This window comes from Drosophila bipectinata, unplaced genomic scaffold (assembly GCF_030179905.1).
Source record: "Drosophila bipectinata strain 14024-0381.07 unplaced genomic scaffold, DbipHiC1v2 scaffold_1, whole genome shotgun sequence".
In the NCBI taxonomy this organism is placed as follows: Eukaryota; Metazoa; Arthropoda; class Insecta; order Diptera; family Drosophilidae; genus Drosophila; species Drosophila bipectinata.
The window spans coordinates 910-18,721 of record NW_027222770.1 but is presented as its reverse complement, the minus strand read 5'-3'; the positions used below and the strand labels follow the sequence as shown (position 1 = coordinate 18,721).

General features: G+C 39.6%; 3 protein-coding genes and 1 long non-coding RNA gene across 8 annotated transcripts; all 4 read left to right on the top strand.

Moving 5' to 3' along the window:
* The first annotated feature begins 303 nt into the window (after nucleotides 1-303).
* LOC122321836 (uncharacterized) lies at nucleotides 304-2,074 on the top strand. Of its 3 annotated transcripts, none has more exons than XM_070282560.1 (5): nucleotides 304-448; nucleotides 510-576; nucleotides 642-832; nucleotides 889-1,080; nucleotides 1,153-2,074. In XM_070282560.1, exons 1-5 carry the CDS (start codon nucleotides 383-385, stop codon nucleotides 1,213-1,215), a joined length of 579 nt encoding a protein of 192 aa, XP_070138661.1. In that variant the 5' UTR covers nucleotides 304-382; the 3' UTR covers nucleotides 1,216-2,074. The 3 variants fall into 3 exon arrangements, with proteins under 3 accessions (XP_070138661.1, XP_070138662.1, XP_070138663.1); XM_070282561.1 differs by having other exon boundaries at nucleotides 306-448; nucleotides 1,148-2,074; XM_070282562.1 differs by having other exon boundaries at nucleotides 394-448; nucleotides 510-607.
* Nucleotides 2,075-6,584: 4,510 nt separating this feature from the next.
* On the top strand, nucleotides 6,585-8,669 carry LOC122321835 (uncharacterized). Of its 3 annotated transcripts, none has more exons than XM_043212809.2 (5): nucleotides 6,585-6,730; nucleotides 6,792-6,889; nucleotides 6,924-7,114; nucleotides 7,171-7,362; nucleotides 7,435-8,669. In XM_043212809.2, the coding sequence occupies exons 1-5, from the start codon at nucleotides 6,666-6,668 to the stop codon at nucleotides 7,495-7,497; spliced, it is 609 nt and encodes a 202-aa protein (XP_043068744.1). In that variant the 5' UTR covers nucleotides 6,585-6,665; the 3' UTR covers nucleotides 7,498-8,669. The 3 variants fall into 3 exon arrangements, with proteins under 3 accessions (XP_043068744.1, XP_043068745.1, XP_070138660.1); XM_043212810.2 differs by having other exon boundaries at nucleotides 6,587-6,730; nucleotides 7,430-8,669; XM_070282559.1 differs by having other exon boundaries at nucleotides 6,591-6,730; nucleotides 6,792-6,858.
* Nucleotides 8,670-9,542: 873 nt separating this feature from the next.
* Nucleotides 9,543-12,351, top strand: LOC138926934 (uncharacterized). The gene is made up of 2 exons (XR_011443588.1): nucleotides 9,543-10,169; nucleotides 12,223-12,351. It is a non-coding gene; the product is annotated as an uncharacterized lncRNA (long non-coding RNA).
* A 3,420-nt stretch (nucleotides 12,352-15,771) lies between these two features.
* On the top strand, nucleotides 15,772-17,578 carry LOC122321869 (myb-like protein D). Its single transcript, XM_070282563.1, has 2 exons — nucleotides 15,772-16,079; nucleotides 17,317-17,578. The coding sequence occupies exons 1-2, from the start codon at nucleotides 15,772-15,774 to the stop codon at nucleotides 17,576-17,578; spliced, it is 570 nt and encodes a 189-aa protein (XP_070138664.1).
* Nucleotides 17,579-17,812: the final 234 nt, after the last annotated feature.

Here is a 17,812-nt window from a genome sequence, read left to right as displayed (position 1 = left end):
GCTGATTGGGGCGGAAAGGTATCGCAAGATTGCGTGTTCGAAGCTTGCCAACAACCATCTGACCCGGCGCCTGTTGTGAAACGGCTAAATTGAATTATTAATAACACGCAACGCTCGCACTGAAGTGGATGCTATATCTGCAAATGTGTATAATGCATATTGTGGTTTTGCTGAGACATCCTTGGGACAGTTGGCAAGGAAGAAAGTATAGCCATTTGGTTTCAGATTGGAGTAATTGAGATATGGGTTTGTTTCTTTAACGATAGATTATAAAACTACTTGCTTAGAAATCAATCCAATAATCTTTTTATTGTCAGTCAAATACTGTTTTGGATATCTTTAATCAAAATTGCAAACATCTATTTTGGGCAATCGAGAAATTATGGCAGATATACACGAGCTGATTGTGAAGTGCATTATTTTTTTGTACCAGGTGTATTTGCTTTTTGTAAGTATTTTTACGTAATATATGAGACTTGAAAGTTTGTTAAATAATTAAATTTCCTCAGCGATCCATTCAGCCTCTCAAAAAGGATGCCATGGCTGCTTATTTTTCACAACATTATGCTGTACTATGTGATCAATATGTTTAAACATCTGGCTCAAGGATGGGATATTTATTTATTTAGTTTTATTTTCAGATACTATTAACTCTCCTGGTCCTGTAAACACGTTCTACTATTTACCTCTGGTGTATGAGGAGCCTGCTGGTTCTGAATCAAATCACAGTTGGCATGAAATTCTTAGGTCTTCCAGCTGGCTCTTTTTCGAGTCCCTGTTCCGCCATCATTTGGCCCTGTTGTTGCCGTTTAATTTGGCCCTCCTGGTTCCCGTAAGAGATTCGCTTTGTCCTGTGGCCCCTAAGTGCTCCCTCTACTCCTCTTTCAGCGCTGCAAGTTGGGCTTCATTAGCTCTTTGGTGCTATTGTCTAACCTGGTGATGTTCGGATGCTTCGCTACGGCCATCTGCCAGCTGGTGATTTTTACCAGCCATGCTGCCAGCCTGCGCCTCCTCACGATTCTGTGCCTGGGTCCCATGTGTCAAATGCTCCTGGTGATGCGCCTCCTGGTCCGCATTTGGGTAAGTTCCCGCCACTGGATGGATCACCTGAGATGTGGCCTTAGCCTCTAATTTTTGGTTTCTCTAGTTCAGTATGTGGATTGTTGTTTGAGGAGCAGAATTTCGTACCTCAGCCGTCATAATCAGTCTCCGTAGCCCGAAGTTAGTAGCTGCAATCAAAGCAATAAACCAACCAAAGCAACCGGCTCTTTCACTGGGAAACGCAACCGAAAATCACTTTCACTCCGCAAACTGCCAAAACTGCAGCCATTTATGACAGCCCAGCAGAAAGGAAGGCTGGCCGGCGATCTCCTGGAACGTGTGTGGCACAAGGGCCAAAATCGCAAAATCGCAAAATTGTTGCTGAAAAGTTGAACAAATATTAAGATCAGCAGAATGTCGAGTAGAGTCTCGAGCGGGCAGCATTGTTGCTGGTGCAAACTGTTTGCTAGCCTTTGGCACAAACTTTTGACACGCTCCCCGGCCCCGACGCCAGTCGGACTCGGATCCGGATCCGGAGCCTTTGCCGTGGCCGTTGTCGTCGTCGTAGCCGTGACTCTGAGTCCAGAGTTGAGCTGGGGGGAGAGGCCTCCGCAGAGGCTCGCCCTGAACGAAAAATATTCAATGAAAATCGGCAGTCGGGTCTGTCGACCTCTTTGTCAATAATACAAAATGGAAAAAATGAGTTGTTGCTGTTCGAGTTTGCATGGTGCAATGCAGACGTCGACGCAGCCCGGGGGTCCGGTTGCGATGCCGTCTGTCCCGACAGCCCACTACCGACAAGAGCATTGCCAAGTTGTGTGTTGTATTTACGTTTTCCTTGGTAATAATTAAATTTCAGGATCTTAAAAGCGATATTCGCAAAAAATGCCACAAGTAGGATTTTAGTCTTGAATCGACATAAACCAAATTATAAAAGCATTAAGAAGGAATCAGGAACTTTAAGCTGGAAACACTTTTCTTGTTAAAACACTATAACCAACAAATGAACTTAAATAAAATATGATACTTTGTATTTCTCTGGTAGCTTCCTCTGATAACTTATTCTTCTTAATCTCATACCTAGTTTCTTGCATACTAATAACCCATCCTGAAAGGATGTTCCCTAAGAAGTTTTTTTCCTCCATTGCGCTTTGGGGCAACCTATTCATATAGTTAGTTTACCCTCTTGGAATGATGTACTAGAGCTCGGAGAGCGCTCGACGAATCTCAAGTCGAGATATGGCCACACAGTAACCTAACGAGCCACAGGCATCTTCGGGCCCTATCCTTGTGACTATATAGTAATGAGCAACGGTACGGGTCCTCGTTTCTCTAAGCATGAGAAATTTAATTTGAAGCCACCCCACATGCACACGCACAGTGCCACATACATAATTGTATATTCACGTAAGAGATATGGTAGCTGAAAGAAGCTCTATCAACTGGAGAGTCTTGGGGCAGGGAAGCCGGGCCGAGCCGGGCCGGGGCGTGCCGGGCATGGCTTGCCTTAAATTAAGATAATGACACGTGAGGTATCGCCTCCCGGGGCTTGGAGTGCTTGGTAAATTGCGATAACATAGAAACGACCTGAATGGCGGCTCCCTTTAAAACACTTAACCCTTGACGCCCAAGCCAACCACCAGCACGCCCAACCACCATCCCCCTCTACCCATCGAATCCTTAAACCAACGACCCACCCAGGCGATTGCACGCACTTTTAAAGCGCAACTTGATGGAAAACTGCCAAAGAGTTTGACTTCCTTGTTGGCGGATGGGGTCCTAAAGTAGGACATGCCAATGTGCAGGAAAGGTACACTTTGTGGCAAACTGGGAGAGAGCTACTTACTTCGGAGGACAAAAAAAAAGTAATTAGTATTGCCTTCTCCTGGCAAAGGCACATACCAAAGATAAGAGGCAAAGGCCCAGGCGAACGCAAGGGCATAAACATAGCCAAAGTTAGGCCCATGGCAAAGGCTCCAAAGCGTCGCAATTTATGGCCGCAACATCAACTCGAACCCACACATAATAAATCATAACATTTTACAGATAATAGAAAACCTCACACATGTCCAATGAATTGCCTCCCTTAGCTACCAAAAGATATCGGTTTGTTGGCCCGCTAGCTAGAAATTTTAATAAGCCGCAAAGAGTTTCCACTACGAGCAGTAGAGGGAATAAAAATGGTTTCGCATAATTTATGCCGCCTAGGAGGAAACTAAACATGCCATCGCAGACATGAGCACTCTTAAGTTTAAAAGAGCAGGACCAGGTTTTACAAAAAACCAAAAGGCTGGCATTTTTCTATCAAATCTGTCAATATTCAATTTTTGGTTTTTTGGGGAAAAATTTAGTTTGTAGTAGGCTGTGAGGTCGAATTCCTGCCTATATAAGGCGGAATTTGTATCAGTATATTTTTTAACCGGCTAGAAGCAAGACGCAAAATTAAAAGTATAGTCTCTGAATTATTTTTTGAAAAAAAAAATATTTAAATTACAGTGACAAGTTTTATATATAAAAATAATAAAAATCAACGACTGGTGAGTATGAAAAATAAATTCCCCCAAAAAATATTCCTTTTTTTATAAATTATTAAATTAAATTCAGTAAATTAATATTCAGTACATAATAGTGAAAAAAAATTGTTTATCGAGTGAATTTTTATTAATAAATAGTAAAGACTGAAAAGTCTTGGTGCCGGTGCCAGGCATTTTAATTTATTTATTAACAAATAGTAAAGACTGAAAAGTCTGAAGCACATTGGTGCCGATGCCAGGCATTCATCTCAGCTTCAACCAGGGAAAAATATTTGCTTCTAAAAAAAAATCGGTATAAATCTAAATTTAATTTAAAATTTCAATCGTAGTACGGATCGCGTGAGTTTACATATCTCGTCCGGTTAGCGAATTTGCAAAAGCCAATGAACGGTTCCCCCAAAAAATAATCCTTTCTTTGGGATTTGATCGGTCAAAATTTATATTCAGTACACTTTTAAACGTTGAGAAAGCAGTTCCTAAATTAAAAGTGAAAAAAAATTGTTTATCGAGTGAAATTTTATTAATAAATAGTAAAGAGTGATAAGTCTTGGTGCCGATGCCAGGCATTCATCCCAGCTTTCAACTGGGAATAATTTTTGCATCTAAAAAAAAATAGGTATAAATCTAAATTTAATTTAAATTTTCAATCGTAGTTCGGATCGGTACAAATTTAAATTTTATTTAAATTTTCAATCGTTGTTTGTATCGGTATAAATCAAAATTTTATTTAAATTTTCAATCGTAGTTCAGGTCGGTATAAATCAAATTTTTATTTAAATTTTCAATCGTTATTCGGATCGGTATAAATTAAAATTTTTTATTTTCAATCGTAGTACGGATCGCGTGAGTTTACATATCTTGTGGGGTTAACGAGTTGGCCAAAGCCAATGTACGGTTGCAAAGCACGTTGAGTGAAAGTGTTAGAAGCTTCCTTGGGCAACGCCCTTGGACCGGGCCGCGTGCTTGTCTAGATGTCGGATGGTATTGCCCGCCTATCTAGCCTTAAACTAATGCTGAGGGCAGCCTCACGACAGGCGAGCACCACCTTACCACGCCTCCGCCTATTAATGGTGTCATTTACATGCTGCAGCCACATGCAGTTACCAGCAAAGGGCGACGATAAATCATACCGCGATTTTTGTTTCCATCGGAGAAAAGTCGGTAGTTAATCGGTGCTCTTAGTTTTCTTTTGCCGTCAAAATCGTAAATAAATTATACGCCCTGATTGATCAACTTTTCCCCGATGACAACCATAAAGGGGATAGCAAGCGGGGACGCTGCACTGCCATTGTGGCCGAAAATGTCGAGGCAGCCGCTCGTAAACATAAATCCAAGTGACGCTAATTGTTTGTTGCAATTACTGCTGCAGTTGTTGCCACCGTTAAGTTACGTGTGCAGCCAGCGTCGAGGCGACAGGACCTGAAAGGGTCGATGTGGCAGGAAGAGGCGTTGTGTTTTGCATGCAAATTTTGTTGCATCTGCAGTTGCTGCTGATGCTTTCGCTGTTGATGCTTCTGCTGCTGCTGCTGCAACGGCAAACAATTACTCAAACATTGTTGCAACTGCTGCTGATATTGTGGATGTTGTTGCTGTTGCTGCCGCTGCTGCTCGTTGTGCGTGTTAAATGGCAACTACTCTGGCGGCTAATAATAATCACTCGACGCCCTGTCGATTTCTACTTAGTTTAAGCTGCTTCGTGTTTGGCTTTTATCTTCATTTTAGCTCTTTGTCAGCAGCTTAAACAGAAAGGTTTTCAGAGCTTTGATTTAATTGAATGTTGCTTTAGCAACCTGAGAATTAGAAAATTTAAACTTTTCGAAAATGCAACAATGCATAGCAAAGGGCTCTTAATTTGTATAAGCTCATTTTAATTTTTGTTTTTTTTTTTAATTGAAGTAACTTGCCTCTGTAAACATGATGCAGCTGCAAAAGCATGCAATCCCTTATTTCTAGCCCCCTCATTTTGATATTCAGCAGATAATTCCTACTATCGCACTCTTTTTTTTCAGAAAAACTTTTACGGCTTTGATACGACTTTATACGGATCTTTTTTACCTTTAACGGATCATCGCTAAACTATGGGCAAGAGAATCTTCGACGATTACTTGAACTCGTTGGGATCTGACGAGAGCATCCTGTCCGTGATCGAGCCCTCCACTGAAGGTATGCTGACAGGGAAGTCTTGCAAGGCCAAGAAAAAGCCTACATGTGCCCGGAAACAGAAGAAGTGCTCGAAGCTTAAGAAGACGTGCAAGTCAAAACTATTAACTATTATCAAATTCATCAAATTTAAATACCCATTTGATGTAAAACATGCCCACAATTTTTATGCAAATGCTTCGGATGTCATTAAAATATTTTGATCCAATGGCAGCCGATACAGCCGTTCATAAATTTGGAATTACTCGCAGTGTAACAATGTTTATTGTAATTAATTAACAATGTTTATTGTTTGCACAATATGCAAGAGTTGCATTGCAGTGGCCATTTTGTTTTCGTAACTCTTATTATTTCTGCTACAGCATGTACTATAGTAGTTCAGATGCTTGTGGCCGCTCTGCCTGACTGACACTCAATTTTCAGTTGAACTTCAACTGTTGGAATATTTTACAACACATATTTGCAGCGCACATTATGAATTTAAATTAAATTATTTTGGTTTGCCTGCACTATTTTGAGTGCTTTGATTCGGACAGCCATCAAGGAACGTTCTTGGTTCAATGCATAATCTGTTAATTGGTAATTGTAAACCATTAGTTAACTAACATGCAGAGTTGAGAAACCTGGGGCAAGATTCCCTTAATTACAAGTACAATGACTGAGGTGGCTCAAAACCTAAGTTATTGTTAGCTTTTGATGAATGGAAATCCACAACACGGCCGATTAAATTGAGGATAATGGTCGATGAAAATGTATAAAGATATTTGGTTTCAGATTGGAGTAATTGAGATATGGGTTTTGATTCTTTAACGATAGATTATAAAGCTACTTGCTTAGAAATCAATCAATAATCTTTTTATTGTCAGTCAAATACTGTTTTGGATATCTTTAATCAAATTGCAAACATCTATTTTGGGCAATCGAGAAATTATGGCAGATATACACGAGCTGATTGTGACGTGCATAATTTTTTTTACCAGGTGTATTTGCTTTTTGTAAGTATTTTTGCATAATATATGAGACTTGAAAGTTTGTTAAATAATTAAATTTCCTCAGCGATCCATTCACCCTCTCAAAAAGGATGCCATGGCTGCTTATTTTTCACAACATTATGCTGTACTATGTGATCAATATGTTTAAACATCTGGCTCAAGGATGGGATATTTATTTATTTAGTTTTATTTTCAGATACTATTAACTCTCCTGGTCCTGTAAACACGTTCTACTATTTACCTCTGGTGTATGAGGAGCCTGCTGGTTCTGAATCAAATCACAGTTGGCATGAAATTCTTAGGTCTTCCAGCTGGCTCTTTTTCGAGTCCCTGTTCCGCCATCATTTGGCCCTGTTGTTGCCGTTTAATTTGGCCCTCCTGGTTCCCGTAAGAGATTCGCTTTGTCCTGTGGCCCCTAAGTGCTCCCTCTACTCCTCTTTCAGCGCTGCAAGTTGGGCTTCATTAGCTCTTTGGTGCTATTGTCTAACCTGGTGATGTTCGGATGCTTCGCTACGGCCATCTGCCAGCTGGTGATTTTTACCAGCCATGCTGCCAGCCTGCGCCTCCTCACGATTCTGTGCCTGGGTCCCATGTGTCAAATGCTTCTGGTGATGCGCCTCCTGGTCCGCATTTGGGTAAGTTCCCGCCACTGGATGGATCACCTGAGATGTGGCCTTAGCCTCTGATTTTTGGTTTCTCTAGTTCAGTATGTGGATTGTTGTTTGAGGAGCAGAATTTCGTACCTCAGCCGTCATAATCAGTCTCCGTAGCCCGAAGTTAGTAGCTGCAATCAAAGCAATAAACCAACCAAAGCAACCGGCTGGGTTCACTGGGAAACGCAACCGAAAATCACTTTCACTCCGCAAACTGCCAAACTGCAGCCATTTATGACAGCCCAGCAGAAAGGAAGGCTGGCCGGCGATCTCCTGGATCGTGTGTGGCACAAGGGCCAAAATCGCAAAATCGCAAAATTGTTGCTGAAAAGTTGAACAAATATTAAGATCAGCAGAATGTCGAGTAGAGTCTCGAGCGGGCAGCATTGTTGCTGGTGCAAACTGTTTGCTAGCCTTTGGCACAAACTTTTGACACGCTCCCCGGCCCCGACGCCAGTCGGACTCGGATCCGGATCCGGAGCCTTTGCCGTGGCCGTTGTCGTCGTCGTAGCCGTGACTCTGAGTCCAGAGTTGAGCTGGGGGGGAGGCCTCCGCAGAGGCTCGCCCTGAACGAAAAATATTCAATGAAAATCGGCAGTCGACAGACCTCCTTTGAGTTGTTGCTGTTCGAGTTTGCATGGTGCAATGCAGACGTCGACGCAGCCCGGGGGTCCGGTTCCGATGCCGTCTGTCCCGACAGCCCACTACCATACCCTGAGCCCCGAACCTACAACCCTGCACCAACATCCCCAAAGCCCCAAAACCCCACACCCTCAGGCGTGCCAGCTGCCTTCGCCTCAAATTGAGAAACTGCCGTAAATGCTTTTCGATTTTTCGTTTTGCCACGGACAAGCCTTGGCTTTTCATATTGCATAATTGATTGGGGTGCTGGGGGCTGAGTGTGTGAGTTTGGAGGTGTGGGCTGCATAAATACCAAGCAGACGGCATTGTCACTCCCCCTGGCGGCACAGGCCCACTCCGCCAGAATTTATGCACATTTTCAATATGCATTCAGATGCCATTCCCCATGCATTGATTGCCGCATTGGGCCGGAAAAGAGCATTGCCAAGTTGTGTGTTGTATTTACGTTTTCCTTGGTAATAATTAAATTTCAGGATCTTAAAAGCGATATTCGCAAAAAATGCGACAAGTAGGATTTTAGTCTTGAATCGACATAAACCAAATTATAAACGTATTAAGAAGGAATCAGGAACTTTAAGCTGGAAACACTTTTCTTGTTAAAACACTATAACCAACAAATGAACTTAAATAAAATATGATACTTTGTATTTCTCTGGTAGCTTCCTCTGATAACTTATTCTTCTTAATCTCATACCTAGTTTCTTGCATACTAATAACCCATCCTGAAAGGATGTTCCCTAAGAAGTTTTTTTCCTCCATTGCACTTTGGGGCACCTATTCATATAGTTAGTTTACCCTCTTGGAATGATGTACTAGAGCTCGGAGAGCCCTCGACGAATCTCAAGTCGAGATATGGCCACACAGTAACCTAACGAGCCACAGGCATCTTCGGGCCCCATCCTTGTGACTATATAGTAATGAGCAACGGTACGGGTCCTCGTTTCTCTAAGCATGAGAAATTTAATTTTAAGCCACCCCACATGCACACGCACAGTGCCACATACATAATTGTGTATTCACGTAAGAGATATGGTAGCTGAAAGAAGCTCTATCAACTGGAGAGTCTTGGGGCAGGGAAGCCGGGCCGAGCCGGGCCGGGCGTGCCGGGCATGGCTTGCCTTAAATTAAGATAATGACACGTGAGGTATCGCCTCCCGGGGCTTGGAGTGCTTGGTAAATTGCGATAACATAGAAACGACCTGAATGGCGGCTCCCTTTAAAACACTTAACCCTTGACGCCCAAGCCAACCACCAGCACGCCCAACCACCATCCCCCTCTACCCATCGAATCCTTAAACCAACGACCCACCCAGGCGATTGCACGCACTTTTAAAGCGCAACTTGATGGAAAACTGCCAAAGAGTTTGACTTCCTTGTTGGCGGATGGGGCCCTAAAGTAGGACATGCCAATGTGCAGGAAAGGTACACTTTGTGGCAAACTGGGAGAGAGCTACTTACTTCGGAGTACAAAAAAAGTAATTAGTATTGCCTGCTCCTGGCAAAGGCACATACCAAAGATGAGAGGCAAAGGCCCAGGCGAACGCAAGGGCATAAACATAGCCAAAGTTAGGCCCATGGCAAAGGCTCCAAAGCGTCGCAATTTATGGCCGCAACATCAACTCGAACCCACACATAATAAATCATAACATTTTACAGATAATAGAAAACCTCACACATGTCCAATGAATTGCCTCCCTTAGCTACCAAAAGATATCGGTTTGTTGGCCCGCTAGCTAGAAATTTTAATAAGCCGCAAAGAGTTTCCACTACGAGCAGTAGAGGGAATAAAAATGGTTTCGCATAATTTATGCCGCCTAGGAGGAAACTAAACATGCCATCGCAGACATGAGCACTCTTAAGTTTAAAAGAGCAGGACCAGGTTTTCCAAAAAACCAACAGGCTGGCATTTTTCTATCAAATCTGTCAATATTCAATTTTTGGTTTTTTGGGGAAAAATTTAGTTTGTAGTAGGCTGTGAGGTCGAATTCCTGTCTATATAAGGCGGAATTTGTATCAGTATATTTTTCAACCGGCTATAAGCAAGACGCAAAATTAAAAGTATAGTCTCTGAATTATTTTTTGAAAAAAAAAATATTTAAATTACAGTGACAAGTTTTATATATAAAAATAATAAAAATCAACGACTGGTGAGTATGAAAAATAAATTCCCCCAAAAAATATTCCTTTCTTTATAAATTATTAAATTAAATTCAGTAAATTAATATTCAGTACATAATAGTGAAAAAAAATTGTTTATCGAGTGAATTTTTATTAATAAATAGTAAAGACTGAAAAGTCTTGGTGCCGGTGCCAGGCATTTTAATTTATTTATTAATAAATAGTAAAGACTGAAAAGTCTGAAGCACATTGGTGCCGGTGCCAGGCATTCATCTCAGCTTCAAGCAGGGAAAAATATTTGCTTCTAAAAAAAAATCGGTATAAATCTAAATTTAATTTAAAATTTCAATCGTAGTACGGATCGCGTGAGTTTACATATCTCGTCCGGTTAGCGAATTTGCAAAAGCCAATGAACGGTTCCCCCAAAAAATAATCCTTTCTTTGGGATTTGATCGGTCAAAATTTATATTCAGTACACTTTTAAACGTTGAGAAAGCAGTTCCTAAATTAATAGTGAAAAAAAATTGTTTATCGAGTGAAATTTTATTAATAAATAGTAAAGAGTGAAAAGTCTTGGTGCCGGTGCCAGGCATTCATCCCAGCTTTCAACTAGGAATAATTTTTGCATCTAAAAAAAAAATAAGTATAAATCTAAATTTAATTTAAATTTTCAATCGTAGTTCGGATCGGTACAAATTTAAATTTTATTTAAATTTTCAATCGTTGTTTGTATCGGTATAAATCAAAATTTTATTTAAATTTTCAATCGTAGTTCAGATCGGTATAAATCAAATTTTTATTTAAATTTTCAATCGTTATTCGGATCGGTATAAATTAAAATTTTTTATTTTCAATCGTAGTACGGATCGCGTGAGTTTACATATCTTGTGGGGTTAACGAGTTGGCCAAAGCCAATGTACGGTTGCAAAGCATGTTGAGTGAAAGTGTTAGAAGCTTCCTTGGGCAACGCCCTTGGACCGGGCCGCGTGCTTGTCTAGATGTCGGATGGTATTGCCCGCCTATCTAGCCTTAAACTAATGCTGAGGGCAGCCTGACGACAGGCGAGCACCACCTTACCACGCCTCCGCCTATTAATGGTGTCATTTACATGCTGCAGCCACATGCAGTTACCAGCAAAGGGCGACGATAAATCATACCGCGATTTTTGTTTCCATCGGAGAAAAGTCGGTAGTTAATCGGTGCTCTTAGTTTTCTTTTGCCGTCGAAATCGTAAATAAATTATACGCCCTAATTGATCAACTTTTCCCCGATGACAACCATAAAGGGGATAGCAAGCGGGGACGCTGCACTGTCATTGTGGCCGAAAATATCGGTATAAATCAAAATTTTATTTAAATTTTCAATCGTAGTTCAGATCGGTATAAATCAAAATTTTATTTAAATTTTCAATCGTTATTCGGATCGGTATAAATTAAAATTTTTTATTTTCAATCGTAGTACGGATTGCGTGAGTTTACATATCTTGTGGGGTTAACGAGTTGGCCAAAGCCAATGTACGGTTGCAAAGCATGTTGAGTGAAAGTGTTAGAAGCTTCCTTGGGCAACGCCCTTGGACCGGGCCGCGTGCTTGTCTAGATGTCGGATGGTATTGCCCGCCTATCTAGCCTTAAACTAATGCTGAGGGCAGCCTGACGACAGGCGAGCACCACCTTACCACGCCTCCGCCTATTTATGGTGTCATTTACATGCTGCAGCCACATGCAGTTACCAGCAAAGGGCGACGATAAATCATACCGCGATTTTTGTTTCCATCGGAGAAAAGTCGGTAGTTAATCGGTGCTCTTAGTTTTCTTTTGCCGTCGAAATCGTAAATAAATTATACGCCCTGATTGATCAACTTTTCCCCGATGACAACCATAAAGGGGATAGCAAGCGGGGACGCTGCACTGTCATTGTGGCCGAAAATGTCGAGGCAGCCGCTCGTAAACATAAATCCAAGTGACGCTAATTGTTTGTTGCAATTACTGCTGCAGTTGTTGCCACCGTTCAGTTACGTGTGCAGCCAGCGTCGAGGCGACAGGACCTGAAAGGGTCGATGTTCAAATTTTGTTGCATCTGCAGTTGCTGCTGATGCTTTCGCTGTTGATGCTTCTGCTGCTGCTGCTGCAACGGCAAACAATTACTCAAACATTGTTGCATTTGCTGCTGATATTGTGGATGTTGTTGCTGTTGCTGCCGCTGCTGCTCGTTGTGCGTGTTAAATGGCAACTACTCTGGCTGCTAGTGATAATCACTCTACGCCCTCTGCTCCTGTCGATTTCTACTTAGTTTAAGCTGCTTCGTGTTTGGCTTTTATCTTCATTTTAGCTCTTTGTCAGCAGCTTAATCAGAAAGGTTTTCAGAGCTTTGATTTGATTGAATGTTGCTTTAGCAACCTGAGAATTAGAAAATTTAAACTTTTCGAAAATGCAACAATGCATAGCAAAGGGCTCTTAATTTGTATAAGCTCATTTTAATTTTTGTTTTTTTTTTTAATTGAAGTAACTTGTCTCTGTAAACATGATGCAGCTGCAAAACATGCAATCCCTTATTTCTAGCCCCTGTAATATGCTCATATATGCACTATTAATATCTTATGTATATATATCGACCACCCACTGTACCAAGAGTACTTAAAGGGTACACACTGTAACACTTCGTCGCAGTGTTTATGTTATCCAAGGTCTTGGTCATAAACCTATGTGCACCGAAATATGAATCGCCCGCTGTGCCTTTGCTGCACGCCGAAAAGTGCATATGTCCGCATATACGTAACACGAGTGGACCTTATGCATGTCCACATACCTCCGCCTAAGCGAACATAACATTAATATATATTCATATATAAATATTTAAGAATACATAACCGTCCCTCCGCTGCTGCTTTGGGCAGCGCAGCTACGAGACTTAGACCTCCTTTAATTCATAAGTAAATTTGTAAAACCAGAAACTCCCTTGAGTTCGGAGCGGCAACAACAGTTGCTCCGACTAAATAAAAAACCTTTACAAACCGAATCGAGAGCCTTCTATTGGGAATCGATTACAAATGCGATCCTGCCAGGAGGATCGTAGTACATGGCGACCGTGACAGGATTTCCTGCAAGGACATCGAGGGATTCGAAGGACACACCTAAAAGGATATAACCCAGGAGAATAAAAAAAAAAAAAAATAAAAAAAAAAAAACCCAAGAAACGGGAAAAAAAAAATCGAAATTTGCTGAAAAACAAGAAAATTGTTTTTTTGGAATTTATGACAAAAAAAATGAATCCGAGTGAGCAGAGTGCAGTGATGGGTAAACGCGGAGATGTACAAAACAAAGTATAAAGAGCATATACTCCTATACAAATAAATTCCCTCCAGCGTTGTCAACAAGGCAAAAGTTACGAGCTGAACTTGACTTTCCAAAAACAAAATTACCAAAAAAAAAAAACCCACAGCGATCTGACACTCCACTCACTCTCTCCCCATGCCAACAACCTATCAGCAACGAATAATTCAACTTATAAATAAATAAATAATAAATAAACAACTTCCGAGATGACCGGATAACTGCAAAGAAATGACAGAGGACCCCTGGAATCACCCTTCTGCGAGCAAACCTGTGCCAGCACCGGTGCCCCAACAACCCAATAAAGAAGAAACGCCTGTGCAGCTAAGCCCGGAAAAGTGAACCGACAGCGCTACCAAGAGCGCAAAAATTGTTTTTCCCATGCACTGCGTTGCATATTTTTTTGTATTGCACTGCGATGCATATTTTTTTTATATATATAAAAATCCTTTGTAAAATTGAGCGACATTAAAGTTGCCCGATTAGCGTGTGGCCTGAAAACCATACAAATAATAGGCAGGTTATTATGTAAAAAAAAATATATACAATGAAAAATAGGCAGGTTTCATAAAAAAAAAAGTTACAAATAAAATATAAAAAAAAAAAAAAAAAAAACAATATACACATAGCCAAATAAGGCAAATCTTTAAATGAGCCAAACTGAATGGCAAATAAATCATAAATTAAATCACACTATTAACACAAAATATTATACACCAATTCTAAAGAAAATACCCAAAATGGGTTTAGTAGACGTAAAACAGGTGGACTCCACCGCTAATGTAATAAACAAAGTTGAATCCAAAACCATTGATCTAGAACTAACGAACATCTTATTATTTATTGTTGTATTAATTATGAGCGCATATATCTTGTATAAGGCTTATATATTTCACAACAAATGTATATCTAAAAGAGCCATAAACAGAAGCCAGGCTAATGATCTGGACAAAATAAAAAATTAAAAAAAAAAAAAAAACAAAAAAAAACAGGAAGCGCCTACAATAATTAATAATAATGCCTACAATAATTATTAAAAAGATGTTCCGTTAATAAATAAACACCTACCTGTAATACCTGTATATCCACATGGAGATATATTATTTTTAGTATGCTATATTAAAGTACAGAATATATTTTATAAAGAATGAAGTATAATCTATTTTTATGTCTAATAAAATAGAAATGAAACAGAAATAAATGAATATATCAAGAAAATATCCCGATAATATTATATCCGTAGTGTATTAGATAATGGAATGGAAGGAAATTTATGAAAGATTGCATGGTATAAAAATTGATTTTGACAAATCTTATAAGTCATTATCAAGGCCTAGGCCAGCACAGATAAACACTGTGAATAAGCATGCAGAAATATTAGTAAACCGCTTCAATACAGCGCGTACACTGATACATGACCAAAGAGACAGGCTAGACAAAGCCCATTGGTCTCAGGTGTCAAAATATCTGAATAAATTAAGAGACAATCTCATATTTATAAAGCAAAGGTACGACCTAACAATTTCAGTACCAACGATCCTGAACACACCCCTGACAATAGAAACTGGTGAAGAGTCAGAATATTCAGATTTATCATCACAGGTAAAAGCTGAAACTGATGACCCTATCTCCACGGAACCCGAAATTGAGGAAAAAGATATAAACAATCTTACAATTCCGGCAGTCCTTATTCAATCTGAATTATCAGACCAGGACTACACAGACTCAGATTTAGACAACAGCATTTTGGAAGTAAAACCTACCACAATGACTGACGAAACAATTGCCCAAGGGCATACATTAGGGAAATATCGAATGTCATCCCAGAATTTAACGGGCAAAGGTTACACCTGCAAAGATTCATAACAGCTTTGAGGTTAGTCAACCTAACGAAAGGCACATTCGAAGCTTTGGCTGTAGAAGTTATTAAATCCAAAATAGTTGGATCCACTTTGTACAGAGTCCAAAGCGAAACGACTATAGAAGCAATAATTAAAAAACTGCAAGATACTATAGTCGGAGAAACATCTGACGTGGTTAAAGCCAAAATGGCAAAAACCGGCAGAAAGGAAAAACGGCCGAAAAGTTTACAACAGAGATAGACAACCTACGGAAGCTTCTAGGAGCTTCGTATATTGACGAAGGTCTATCGGCCGAGCATGCTGACAAATTCAGCACCAAAGAAGCCATCTTCACAATGGTTAAAAATTGTGAGCATGGCCGACTTAAAACAATATTAGAAGCAAGTAATTTCACAACAATGAATGAAGCCGTCACGAAGTACATACAATGCAGTACTGAAATGACAGGCAATGCAAATTCCATACTATACGCCTATCGAGGAAACTATCGCGGTAACAATTACAAAAACAATTATCGCGGTAGAGGTAATAATCGAGGTAGATATAACAATAACGGGTATATCCAAAATAATGGTTACTACGGAAACAATAACTATAAGAACAATCACTACATGAACAACAACCGTGGTGGAAACCATAATAATAATGGCAATAATAGCCACAACCATAGCAATAACAACCATAACAATAACGTCAGGGTAGTCCATACAGATTCGGGAAACTCCCAGACGCCTTTAGGTAGACAACAGTAAGAAACACCAAAGTTCACACTATAAATCTCAGCCAAAGTACATTTGTTAGTTTCACAAAACGTAGCAACAGGAAAAGAATTAGTTTTTCTACTAGATACAGGTGCAGAAATTTCCATATTAAAGGAAAATTCTGATGCTTTTCAAAACATCAAAAGTAATCAAATAATAAACATACAGGGTATAAGTCAAGAAGTTACCAAATCAAAAGGTTTAACTTCTATTGAAATTCAAACTTCAAAATACATAATTCCACATGATTTCCATATCGTAAATTTTCAGTTCGCTATTCCATGCGATGGAATACTAGGAATCGATTTTATTAAAAGATACAACTGTCAATTAGACTTCAAGCCGTCTGAAGACTGGCTTATAATAAGACCAAATAACCTCCAATATCCTATTTATGTTCCAATAACATATAGCTCTGGCAATAACTCTCTAATTCTGCCAGCAAGATCCCAAGTCGTACGAAAAATTGAAATGAATTCAGAAAATGACAGTGCATTAATTCCGAATCAAGAAGTTCAGCATGGTATCTATATAGCAAATACCATAGCAACAATCCAGAATGCATATATAAGACTATTAAATACCACAGATAAGGATGAAGTAGTTTTATATTAAAATATTCTGCATGAACCACTTTCAAACTACGAAGTAGTACAAACTGACTTAGAAACCCGAGAAAAAAATTGTATTATCCCAACTTTCCAAAACTTCCCTCCTCAATTCAACAAACAACTCACAAAATTATGCACCCAGTATAGTGATGTGTTCGGACTAGAAACCGAATCAATCACTACCAATAATTTCTATAAACAAAAACTGAGATTAACTGATGATGAACCCGTATATATAAAAAATTATAGAAATCCTCATAGTCAAAAAGACGAAATTCAAAAGCATATCCAAAAACTCATTAAAGATAAAATAGTGGAAGCCTCTGTATCACCATATAATAGCCCACTTCTGCTAGTACCAAAAAAGTCACTCCCAAATTCAGAAAATAAAAAATGGCGATTAGTAATAGATTATCGTCAAATTAATAAAAACTCTTATCTGATAAATTTCCACTCCCTAGAATCGATGACATTTTAGATCAACTAGGTAGAGCAAAGTATTTCTCATGTCTCGACTTAATGTCCGGTTTTCACCAAATTGAACTCGAAAAAAATTATACGCCTATCGAGGAAACTATCGCGGTAACAATTACAAAAACAATTATCGCGGTAGAGGTAATAATCGAGGTAGATATAACAATAACGGGTATATCCAAAATAATGGTTACTACGGAAACAATAACTATAATAACAATAACTACATGAACAACAACAACCGTGGTGGAAACAATCGCGGCGGACACGGCCGTGGTGGAAACCATAATAATAATGGCAATAATAGCCACAACCATAGCAATAACAACCATAAAAATAACGTCAGGGTAGTCCATACAGATTCGGGAAACTCCCAGACGCCTTTAGGTAGACAACAGTAAGAAACACCAAAGTTCACACTATAAATCTCAGCCAAAGTACATTTGTTAGTTTCACAAACGTAGCAACAGGAAAGAATTAGTTTTTCTACTAGATACAGGTGCAGAAATTTCATATTAAAGGAAAATTCTGATGCTTTTCAAAACATCAAAAGTAATCAAATAATAAACATACAGGGTATAAGTCAAGAAGTTACCAAATCAAAAGGTTTAACTTCTATTGAAATTCAAACTTCA